A 12,878-nucleotide genomic window follows, 5' to 3' on the forward strand; every position below is an offset into this window, starting at 1 on the left:
CAGTGTCTAAGGCAGTGGTTCTCAACCTTTTTCTTTCCACTCACATACCATTTTAAGTCATCCCTTATACAGGATGCCACAGGTACTCTGTGCTTAGTAAGGGATGATTTCAAATGGTTTGTTAGTGGGGGAAATAAAGGATGAGAACCACTAGTTCGGACTCCATATGTTGACAGTTCTTTTCATCCCTCTAAAGTCCCTCGAGCCGTTGACTTCCTCCAGCAAATTGGGTTTTGCTTCAGATTCTAGAATTTGTCGCCTCTTGAACCCGAACCCTAATGTCTCTAATATTTCGGTTCTGGTCCTTTTTGAATAATGCCAGAAGTAAAATGTAAACTCTTTCCTGCTTTCAGCCCACAAGCCCGTCCTGGCCAATTACACTTAATTGACCTACAACTCCTGGTACGTTTCGAATGGTATGAGGAAATCGGAGCCCCTGGGGGAAAACCCACACAGACACAAGAAGAACGTACAAACTCCTTACAGACAATGCAGAATTTGACCCCGTTCTGATTGCTGATGCTGTAACAGCTAACAGCTACGCTAACCAAGTCACCCCAGTCTCTTCACTTGCTCCATAGCACGTCATCCCTCCTGTAATGAGGCAACCAGAACTGAATGCAATATAATCCCCCCCAGACTCTTCAGTATTGGCCGATCTTAACCAACTCCATGACCTGTTCTTTCCCATCACGGTTCACGTCAGTCGATAAGAAGGGAAAACTGGCGGCTGAGTTACATACACCAGAACTAATGTATGTCACCCTTTGAAGGGTGTTCTGTGAGAGTCTCACTTACTGTTTCCCCTCTGTAACCTTCTGCTCTCAACCAGCATCTGGGGGCTTCCTTCTTTAACTCCATTCAGCTCCACGGCAAAGTATTTTCGAGGAATGCCCACCCTGAAGAGGTTTCCTTTTGCAGATGATTCAAAGATGAGAGGAGGGGCAGGTAGTTAAAAACACATTTAGGAATACTGGAGAAACTCAGCCGGACTTTTCAGTGTCTATGAGACAAAGATTTATTGCTGTCATTACAGGTGTGATCCCTTCTTCAAGGAATAAATAGAATAAGCCAAAAGCAGGAAGTCTCAGAATTCTCACAAAGGGGGAGGAATCCAGACCAACTAAAGGTGTTAATTGGATATGATAAGGGTTGAGGTGAGCATTGATCACCTGAGCATTGAAAGGAGACAGAGAATTTAGAGACTGGATAAGGAAAGGCCATGGGGCAAGGGGTTTAACAGAAGCAAGAGAGGTCGATATTAATGCCTTCCAGTTGAAGGGTGCCCAGTGGGAAGATGAGGTGTTGTTCTTCCAATTTACAGGTGGTCTCAGGCTGGCAGTGCACGAGACCATAGCAGACATGTCAGCAAGGGAAAGGGATGGAGAATTGAAATGGGTGGCCACTGGGGATCCACGCTATTGCGGCAGACAGAGCTGAGGGGCTCAACAAAGCGATCTCCCAATCTGCAATGAGTCTCTCCAATGTAGAAGAGACCACAACAGGAGCACCGAATGCAGTAAATAACCCATGCAGATTCACAGGTGAAATGTTGCTTCACATGGAAGAACTGTTTGGAGCCCCGAATGGTGGTGAGGGAGGAGGTCTGGGCTTAAGTGGAGCATCTCCTGCGGTCACAGGTAAAGGTTCCAAGGGGACGATTGGTGGGGAGAGAGGAGTGGACAAGGGAGTCACGGAGGGAGTAGTCCCTGCGGAAGGCAGGGAGGAGAGGGAAACGTGTCTAGTGGTGGGATCATGAGGGGCAGGTAGTGTTGAAGAAGTCTGTAGAAGGGCTTAGACAGGTTGATAGATTGGGCTAGGAAATGGTAGATGGAGTGTAGTGTATGATCATGCACTTGGCTGGAAGGAATAAAGATGTGGATGTTGAGAAATCAGAGGGGCTTGGAAGTTCTCGTGCAAGACTCCCTAAAGGTGAACTTGCATGTAAGGAAGGCAAATGGAATGCTGGAATTCAGTTCCAGAGGAATAGAATGTGAAAGCAGGGAAGTAATGAAGCTTGATGAAGCTCATAAGGCTTCCGTGTAACCCTGGAGGGGGATCGCTTTGTGCTCACGGGCTGTTTGGGAGGGGGTGGGGGGGTCTCTGGAGGTGGTTGTTTCTCCAGGGGTTAGATGGTGTCGGCAGAGACAGTCATGTTTGTGGCTTGTGTTTTGTGTGAGTGGCTTGAATTGTGGACTAGTGCAATGCTGTATTAAGAATAATGTCTGTATTAAGATTAATGAATGGGCAGAATTGATTTACTGCCAAAAAGGGAAAAAATTGAGAAAATTTGGTCTTTTTTCCATTATCAGATTGATCAGACGTGGAGAGAAGATGGTTCCCACGACACATTCATCTTGTCATTAGGAAAGGAACAGGGCTGCTCATTCTCACTGTTTTCTTTCACTCTACAAATATTGAGTAACAATCCTCAATAATTGCTTTGCAAAATTGGGAGGAAGTTGCCAGCAAGTTCGGATGGAGTCTCTGAACTACAGGAAAGGTAGAAATAAGATTGAAAGAGGGTCGTGTATCTACGTTTTCTGATGACCACAAATTGAGTGGAAAAGTTAATTGTGCAGAGGATACAGAGAGTCTGCAGGGAGATATAGACAGGTTAAGTGAGTTGAGAAAGGTCTGGCAGATGGAGTTCAATGTTGGTAAATGTGAAGTTACCCATGTTGAAATGGAAGATCCTAGTATACTAAATAGAAAGTGATTGCAGCAAGCTGCCATGCAGAAGGACTTGGGAGTGCTTGTGCATGAATCGCAGAAGGTAGGATTAGAGGTGCAGCAGGTGATCCACATGGCAAATGGAATGTTGCCCTTCATTTCTTTTAGGATTAATTTTAGGAGGAGGAAGGTTATGCTGCAACTGTACAAGGTCCTGGGTGAGGCTGCACCTGGAGTACTGCATGCAGTTCTGGTCTCCTTACCTGAGGAAGGATGTACTGGCTTTGGAAATGGTCCAGAGGAGGTTCACCAGGTTGATCCCAGAGATGAGGGGTTTAGCCTATGAGGAGAGATTGAGTCGCCTGGGACTTTACTCGCTGGAATTCAGAAGGATGAGAGGGGATCTTGTAGAGTCAGAAAATCATGAAAGACATTGACAAGATGGAGGTAGGTCAGTTGTTTCCATTGATCAGGGAGACTAGAACTAGGGGCAGACTCAAGATTCAGGGGAGTAGATTTAGGAGGGAGATGAGGAGGACCTGCTTTTCCCAAAAGGTGGTGAATCTGTGGAATTCAGTGCCCATTGAAGCAGTGGAGGTGAGCTCAGTCAATATATTTAAGAGAAGGTTGGAAAGATTTTTACATAGTAGGATAATTAAGGGACATGGGGAGAAGGCTGGAAATGAGCCGATCAGTCATGATCTCTTCAAATAGTGGAGCAGGCTCCTATTTCTTATGTTTTTCATGTAATCCAGAGAGATAATTGGCCAAACGCAGGCAAGTGGACGAGTGTGAGTGGGACATTTTGGTCCGTGCAGGCATGATGGGTCAAAGGGTCTGTTTTCACACTGTGTTACTCTGCTCTGAGGTAATGACCGATCGTTCCTGCACTAATCCCATGTCCTGTGATTCTTCACTAACCTCCCCCAGAAGTAATTTATTAACTCCTGATATTTGCTGGAGATGGTGTCGAGATGGTGGCTACGAGGAACGGGAAGGAACCTCAATGGGGATTTGAAAACAGAGTGTCTGTAAACTGAACCCAGTGGAGGTCAGTCGTCTCAGAGAATGGAGCATGAGGGCTGTTTGTGGGGTGGTGGATATGTGACTTACTGCTGGCTGCAGTTTGGGGGACGTGTGTTTGTATCATGACCAGGACGGAGGTGAGGAGAAATCAGAATGATTACAGGCGGCACAGTTGGCGTAGTGGTTAGTGCAATGCATTTACAGCGCCAGCCATCAGAACCAGGGTTAAATCCCATGCTGAATGTAAGAAGTTTGTATGTTCTCCCCATGGGTTTTCCCTGGGGCTCCGGTTTCCTGCCGCCATTCAAAACGTACTGGGGTTGGTGGTTAATTGGGCAACACAGAGTCGTGCGTCGAAATGGCCTGTTACCATGCTGTACGTTAACATTTTTAAAAATGGAAGTGGGGCAGAGGAAGTTCAGCAGGTTGATTCCGGATGAAAGGGGTTATACAGAGAGATTGAGTAGCCTGGAATCTCCTCATTGGAGTTGAGAAGGAGGATGGAGGGTGGGCGGATCTTTTAGAAACAGATAAAATTATGAAAGGAGGACAGAGGATAGAAATGAGATTGTTTCCACTGGCAGGTGAGACTCCATCTGGGAGGCAAAGCCTTTCGATTCTGGGAATGAGATTTAAGACAGAGAGGGAGGAAGTGCTTCTCCCAGAGAGGGGTGGATCTGGAATTCTCTGCCCAATGAAGAGTGGAGGCTGCCTCATTAAATGAATTTAAGGCACAGGTAGATTTTTGAATATTGGGGAATTAAGGAGGATGAGGTTTACAAGATGATGAGAGACACTGAATGTGGGGATGGCCAGAGACTTTTTCCCTAGGGCTGAAGTGGCTATTACGAGGGGGGCATCGTTTTAAGGTGGAGGATGTCAGAGGCAAGATTTTCACACAGAGAGTGGTGGGTACATGGAATGCGCTGCCAGATGCAGGTACAGTAGGATCATTTAAAAGACTATTAGATAGGTACATGGAGCTGAAAAAAATGGAGGGTGAGGGAGGATGGAGATTCGAGGCTGTTGTTAGGTTTTTAGGTTGGCACAGAACTGTGGGCAAAAGGGCCTGTACTATCCAGTAGATTTCTGTATTCCCTGTTCTAAGGGCGAGTAAATGGAGCTGAGTCCCTGGCTGCATCAGCCATTGTCCCAGTGAACAGTAGAACAAGCCAATTCCTGCTCCTATTCCTTGTGTGTTCTCCGAGAGACAGAGATGAGGTTTCCATCAGCCGATGAACTCAGCCAGGAGATGGGACTTGACAGCGCAGTGGATGAATTGGAAATGTAGATTTTAAAATCTCTGCTGCATCCCAGGGAATGGAAGTAGAGTTGTACTGGGCCCAAACACACGTGTGGAAAATTTCTGTTCCATGTGTTGGTTGAACAGTGTGAGCGGCTTGACAGTGAAGTGGTCCAGAGATGGTGGAAAGGTCGAGGGGAAAGTGATCAATGGACATGTGAAACCTGGCCTCGTGTCTGCAAATGTGATCAATCAGGGGCAGCGTTTAGATGAAATGGAGAGGGGACAGAGATAGGGGAGGGTCTGATGCAGGTTAGTTTTTAGAATACCAATAAATAGGGTTTTTCAAATGTCTGGATCAGATCTTGATCTTTGAGATAACCTGTCCTCCGTTAATAACAGAGCTTCAATCAGTGTTTCCAGTTTGTCTGGTAAATTCAGTGTTACGTTGTTCATATGAAGTCATATTTTGAATTTTATTGCCAGTTGGAGGACTTGGACACAGCAATCTAATCCGAAACAAAATTTTGTTTTACTTTTTATTTTAGAGATCCAGCACAGTAACAGACCCTTCCGGCCCACGAGCTCTCACCACCCAAATACACCAATTAACTGACAAACCCCAGGAGCAGAGCGCAGCACTGGGTCCCACAACGGAGAGCTCCCGTGGATTCGGGGCTTGCAACGCCTGGCTAGAGGACACTTCTCCTCTGGTCCCGGCCCTAGTCCCAACCTCGGTGTTGACTTAACCTGCCTCCATCGGGCTGAGCACGTGCTGTCCGCCGTAGGGTAGGACTGCATTTATTTATCCCTTGGTCACACCCTCTTGTCCCCACAGTGATGAACCCGTTTCTGTGCTCCGTCTGTGGAAAGAACTTTAAAAGGTCAAGTGAGTTAACGAAACACCAATGGGTCCACACCAGGGAGAGGTCCTTTACCTGCCCTGAGTGCCAAAAGGGCTTCACCATGTTGTCCACCCTCGAGATACACCGACGGGTCCACACCGGGGAGAGGCCCTTCACTTGCCCAGATTGCAGCAAGAGCTTCACCCAGACCTCTCACCTGCTGAGACACCGGCGGGTCCACACTGGGGAGAGGCCCTTCACCTGCTCTGAGTGTGGCAAGAGCTTCAGCTGGCGATCAAACTTGACTACTCACCAGAAGATTCACAACAGCCACAGGCCATTCACCTGCCCTGAGTGTGGGAAGGGCTTCACCCGGACCTCCCACCTGCTGACCCACCAGCGGGTCCACACTGGGGAGAGGCCTTTCGTCTGCTCTGACTGTGGCAAGGGGTTCACCCAGACTTCCGAACTGCTGACCCACCAGCGGGTCCACACCGGGGAGAGGCCGTTCATCTGCTCCGAGTGTGGCAAAGGCTTCACCCAGACCTCCAGCCTGCGGATGCACCAGCGGGTCCACACTGGGGAGAGACCGTTCACCTGCCATGAGTGTGGCAAGGGCTTTACCCAGGCCACCAGCCTGTTGAGACACCAGCGGGTCCACACCAGAGAGAGACCATTCACCTGCCCCAAGTGTGGCAAAGGCTTCACCCAGACCTCCCACCTGCTGAGGCACCAGTGGATCCATACTGGTGAGAGGCCATTTACCTGCCCAGAGTGCGGGAAGGGCTTCACCCAGACTTTCAGCCTGCGGATGCACCAACGGGTCCACACTGGGGAGAGACCATTCATCTGCCATGATTGTGGTGAGGGCTTCACCCAGACGTCCAACCTACTTATCCACCAGCGAGTCCACACTGGGGAGAGACCGTTCACCTGCCATGAGTGCGGAAAGGGCTTCACCCAGACCTCCCACCTGCGGATACACCAGCGGGGCCACACCAGGGAGAGGCCGTTCACTTGCCCTGAGTGTGGGAAGGGGTTCACCCAGACCTCCAGCCTGCGGATGCATCAGCGGGTCCACACCGGGGAAAAGCCATTCACCTGCCCTGAGTGTGGGAAGGGCTTCACCAGGTCGTACAACCTGCTGACCCACCAGCGGATCCACACTGGTGAGAGGCCCTTCGCTTGCCCCGAGTGCGGAAAGGGATTCACCCATTCCTCCAGTCTGAGGAGCCACCAGCAGATCCACACTGGTGAGAGGCCCTTCACTTGCTTCCCCTGCGGCAAGAGCTTCACCAAGGCATCGTGCCTATTAAAGCATCAGCGGGTCCACAAGTGAGCCGAATCTTTTACTGAACTGACCCTACACCCCTGTCATTCTAACCAGGGTTGGACCGTTTCCACCATCCTGTCCCCATCCAGCTGAACTTAACAGCTCCTGTAACCATCCTGCAGTGTAATGTACTTGAAACATGCCAAATAAATGACTTGGACTTTGAACATCTGGCATGTTGTCTGTTGAATAGTGAGGGCTGGACTTGGACTGATTATTTGAATGGTCTTGAACCACAGAACAGTGCAGAAACAGGTCATTTGGCCCATCTACCCTGTGCTGAACTATTATTTTGTCCAATCCTATTGACTAAGGCAACTGATAGCTTCTCCCACCTCTCCATATTCTGGTGATGGAGGGGCTGGAGTGAGTTGGGATTAGGGAGCCTGGCTATTTGGGGAGTAGTACCTGAGGTGGGATTGAGGTAAGAGTCTGTAAGCCAGTGGTTCTCAATCTTTTTGCCCTAGGCCCCACTTTAATTTTTCAAAAAAACTTATGCCCCACCATTAGTGGAAAAAAAGTTATATATTCAAAAGAAGTTTTAATTAAATCATTTACTGCAAGTGTATTTCAATGCAATTAAGGTCGGGAATACACTGGAAAACATATTAAACTACTACTTCAATATATCAACCATCTCAAACACACATTCAACAACTGTTGTCACTTCAGTGGAACCTTGCACCTGACACTGGGTGCAGAGTTTTTTGATTCAAGGGACTAATTTTGTTAGTTTCAACCTTAAATCTCCACGTTTTGTAATTTCCATTTGGTTTCTTTTAGCTTGCAGCAAATCACTAACAGCACTGAAGCCGCATTCTACTAAATAAGATGATGGAAAATGTATCAATGGTTCCCTTGCTAATGTAGTTGAGTTTGGGTCTTTCTTTTTGATCTCGTTAGACAGCGACATTATGGGTCCCTTCACTTTGAACAGTTTTCACAGATTCATCATGTTGCAACTCAGATAACTCCTCCTGGAACTTCAGATAAGTCCACCAGCAATGGCTGAGTTAACCAAGAGGGAAAATCCATTGCCTTTAAATCAGAAAATCTATTATCAAAGTTGGTAACCCAACATTTTCAAAACGTCAACAATGACATTTGTAGCTGCACTTATTCAACCAATAGAATTGACTGAAATTTCTTACAGAAATATTCCTTTGGCATAATTCTAGAAGTGTCATGAATCCAAATATCTTTGTTTTTGCATCAACGAGCGTTATATTTGCTACTTGGAGTTGCTTGTTCAATGTTCTTAGTTTCTCAAAATGTCTGTCAAGTAACTCGCAGAAGCTTTTCCATCTGTTGTTAGCAAGAGCTTCATTTCAGGTTTATCCTTCAAAACCCGCTGAGGAGATCAAACAGTTCCATAAACCTTTTGAAGCAGTTTCCCTTTGACAACCACTTTACTTCAGTGTGAAGCAATAATCTCGCATGTTCTGCATTTGTATCGATACAAAACTGCTGAAACGGACATTGACATTTGGCATTAGCTTTGATGGTTTTCATAAACTTGATCACAGACTGCAGTACCTCACGTAGAACATGGGAAACATTCTTGGCAACTAGGTTTTCTTGGTGGATAACACAATGCACAACCAATGTTTTTGGATTTTAATCCTTCATTAGTTTTTTTAACCATCATAGCAGGTGTACTATCTGCAGCACAAGACTGTGTTTCTTTTTGGTATTTCATTTTCATCCAAATAATTTTTGAGCTTGTAGCTATTGACTAGTAATGGTTGTTTACAATGATTCACAAAACAACATCTCTTCTTGAAACTCTTCCTGATCAATATATCTCGTGTATGCCAATAACAGAGCCATATGGTAGATTCATCCAGTTGCATTGAGAAGCTGTTTTTCAACATCTCGACCCATGTCATGTATTCTGCTGCAGAAAGGACTACTACTCAATGGCATTACTTTGTCTTCCTTTTGCACAACTGTTTTGAGAAACAACGAGATTGCAGGTTTAATCAGTTCCTCCACAATCGTATGATTCTTCCCATGTTTTGATGTCAGCAAAAAAATTTCATAGCTAGCTTCGAGGGTACAATTCAGGGCTATAGTTTGCAGAATGAATAGTGAGGTGCTTTTGATCTATTTTCAAGCTCCCTGTGTTACAAAGTTCTGTGTTGTGTATTGGCCAATGTTTTGTGTTGGAAAGTGACAGTTTGCCTTAGAGAGCCAAGGTGAAGGTGGACTGCTGAGAGAGTGGGAGATGGACTGGGCGTGTGCAGAAGATGATGTAGAAATTTCTGGACTTGGAAGACAAACCACCACTGGGTGTGGCTGTGAAGTGGAAGGAGGCCCCAGCAGAGTCATTGTCTGGGAGGCAGTTTAGAATGTTGTGCATTTTAAAAGGGATGAACATTCCGATGGCAGCCAGAAGGATTCAGACGAACCCTTTGTTCCTCTCTTTGCAGCAACACAAGACAACTTCGAATTTTGTGCGCTCTCGCTCTTTTTCTCTTTCGCTTTCTCGTTCTCTCTCTCTGTAAAAGATTTTTTGGCTGCATTTTACCAAACAAACTGAATTTTATTTATGAACGGTTGAGATTGAAGTTTTGAGAGTCTTGTGTGTTTTGTGTCTTAAGTTTTTCTGTGGCCTGGTTGGAAATATAACTTAGACTTTAATTAGATATATTATAATTAGGCTGGGCAATGTATTAGTTTTACACTATTATAGAAATTTGCATAGTAACCAGTGGGCATTATTATAAAAGGGGGGGATTTTGAATTAAAGTTTGAAGGTTAATTTTTGTTAATAAAGTAATTGTTCATCTAAACGCCTGTGTGATATGCCTTTTTTGTGGTTGCTAGTTTGATCTTGTAACACCTGAAACAGATTAATACAGCAGCAGCGCAAGCTCTCACAATAAAATTAATAGAACAGTGCGAGCTCCTTGAAAGAGATGAATACGTCAGTGCGAGCTCCCTGAAAGAGATTAATAAATCAGCGCGAGCTCCCTGAAAGAGATTAATATGTCAGCTCGAGCTCTCTGAAACAAATTAATAGATCAGCTCGAACTCCCTGAAACAAATTAATACAGAGGCGCGAGCTCCCTGAAACAGATTAATCTCTGTAACAGATTAATACAACCACGCTTGGTCTCTAAAAACGATTAATAAAGCAGCAGGATCTCCCTGAAACAGCTTAATGCAGCAGCGCGAGTTCAGTGAAAGAGAGTAATACAACAGCGTGGGCTCCCTGAAACAGATTAATACAAACGCATGATCTCCCTGAAGCAGATTAATACAACAGGGCGAGCTTAATGAAACAGATTAATACAACAGTGTGATCTCCCTGAAACAGATTAATAAAACAGCGTTATATCCTGAAACAGATTAATACAGAAGAGAGAGTTACCTGGAACAGATTAATACATCAGCACGAGCTCCCTGAAACAGATTAATATAGCAGTGCACGGTCCTAGAAACAGATTAATACAGCAGCAGGATCTCCCTGAAACCGGTTAATACACAAGCACCAGCTCCCTTCAAACAGATTAATACAACAGCACGAGTTCCCATAAACAGATTAATGCAGCGGTGCCAGCTCACTGAAATAGATTAATACATTACCACGAGGTCCTTGAAACAGATTAATACAACAGCGTGGCCTTCCTTTTTTAAAATTTTTCGCACTGTGAGCCATATCAATCAAAATACATACAAACGTTTCCCTCTTAAATATACACAGTGGCATTTTCTCCCATTTTTTCCCCCTTCATTTCCCTCCCCCCTTCAAACCCATTAAACATTCAACATATACAATACAATTAAACAATGTCATCTCACACAATTAAAATAAGAAAAATGTGTCATCTACTTTTACACACTGAATCTTATCATTGTCTTCTTATCATTTTAGGGGGTGGAGATCCGAGGCAAGCTCTCTCTGTTATGTTCCATGTATGGTCCCCAAATTTATTCAAATAATGTGACTTTATTTTTTAAATTATATGTTATTTTTTCCAATGGAATACATTTGTTAATTTCCATGTACCATTGCTGTATTCTCAGGCTCTCTTCCATTTTCCAAGTTTACTTTATACATTTTTTTGCTACTGTTAAGGCTATCATAATAAATCTTTTTTGCGCTTTATCCAATTTGAGGCCTAATTCCTTACTTCTTGTATTACTTAGAAGAAAGATCTCTGGATTTTTTGGTATGTTATTTTTTGTGATTTTATTTAATATCTGATTTAGATCTTCCCAAAACTTTTTCACTTTCTCACAGGCCCAAATTGCATGTACTGTTGTTCCCATTTCCTTCTTATAGCGAAAACATCTGTCTGATAATGTTGGATCTCATTTTTATTTAACTTTTGGGGCATGATATATAACCTGTGTAACCAACTATATTGTATCATGTGTAACCTTGTGTTTATTATAGTCTTCATAGTTCCAGAACATAACTTTTCCCATGTTTCATTTTTTAGCTTTATGTTTAAATCCTTTTACCACTTTTGTTTGGGTTTATAGCTTATTTCATCATTTTCCTTAGCTTGCAGGTTAATGTACATGTTCATTACAAATCTTTTAATTTTATCATTGTGTCTGTAATCACATATTCAAAGCTGCTTCCTTCTGGTAATCTCAGTCTGTTTCCCAATTTGTCCTTTAAGTAGGCTTTCAATTGATGATATGCAAACATTGAACCGTGAGTTATTCCATATTTGTACTTCAACTGTTCAAATGTTAATAAATTATTTCCCAAAAAAACAATTTTCTATTCTTTTGATTCCTTTTCTCTCCCATTCTCTAAAGGAAAGGTTATCTATTGTAAAAGGGATTAGTGGATTTTGCATCAATAATAATTTTGGTATTTGGTAATTGTTTTTTTCCCTTTCTAAGTGGATCTTCTTCCATGTATTAAGTAAATAATGCAAACCTGGTGAGCTTTTATATTGCACCAACATTTCATCCCACTTATAAAGTTTATGTTCCGGTACCTTCTCCCCTATTTTTTCTAGTTCTATCTTCGTCCAGTCTGGTTTTTCCCTTGCTTGGTAAAAATCTGATAAATACCTTAATTGTGCGGCTCTACAATAATTTCGAAAGTTTGATAACTACAAACCACCTTGGTTATACCTCTGTTAAATTATCTAATGCTACCCTCGGTTTCCTCCCTTTCCACAAGAATTTTCTTATTATTCTCTTTAGTTCATTAAAACAAAATTTCTATTAAGGGAATTGGTAACGTTTGAAATAAGTATTGTATCCTTAGGAACACGTTCATTTTAATGCAATTTACTCTCCCTATCAACATTAGCGGTAATTCTTTCCAATGTTCTAAGTCTTCCTGCAATTTCTTTATTAGTGGCTGATAATTCAATTTGTACAGGTGGCTGTCTTGGACCTCTCACTTTGTTCGTTTTAGATTGGTCACAGTGTTTGAGCTACCGAAAGAAAATAGACACACACACCGAGAGCTGTTCAGATTTTACAAATGTTTATTACAAATTCAAAAGCTGATTTCAAACTACAATATGCAAGCCCTTCCCAACTATACTTATCAATGCTTGGACTGGTCCCAACTACCGAAGCGAGGCAATGACTGCACACTTGTAGTAGGTTGTCAGGGCGCCGGTAGCAGCGTCTCCACCTCCCCTGACCGGGACGTTGGCTGGACTCTAGAAGTTCTTCTTCTTGCTGAGAGATGTTGCCACCTCTCGGAGATTCTCAAACTTCAGCAGCGGGACCGTGGCTTATATTACTCAAAAACTGCTTACCCAAGCACCTATTC

General features: G+C 43.9%; 1 protein-coding gene across 14 annotated transcripts in view; it reads left to right on the forward strand.

The window, feature by feature from the left end:
* LOC138764582 (zinc finger protein 420-like) overlaps window positions 1-12,878 on the forward strand; it is a 65,537-nt gene that overhangs the window by 15,492 nt on the left and 37,167 nt on the right. For 9 of the 14 annotated variants that reach the window (XM_069940689.1, XM_069940691.1, XM_069940694.1 and 6 more), the window contains one exon: window positions 5,491-7,287. In XM_069940689.1, coding sequence (XP_069796790.1) covers window positions 5,783-7,126 — 1,344 coding nt within the window. In that variant the 5' untranslated portion in view covers window positions 5,491-5,782 and the 3' untranslated portion in view covers window positions 7,127-7,287. The other 5 variants (XM_069940695.1, XM_069940700.1, XM_069940699.1 and 2 more) reach the window with 5 other exon arrangements.

This window comes from Narcine bancroftii, chromosome 5 (genome assembly GCF_036971445.1).
Source record: "Narcine bancroftii isolate sNarBan1 chromosome 5, sNarBan1.hap1, whole genome shotgun sequence".
Classification (NCBI taxonomy): Eukaryota; Metazoa; Chordata; class Chondrichthyes; order Torpediniformes; family Narcinidae; genus Narcine; species Narcine bancroftii.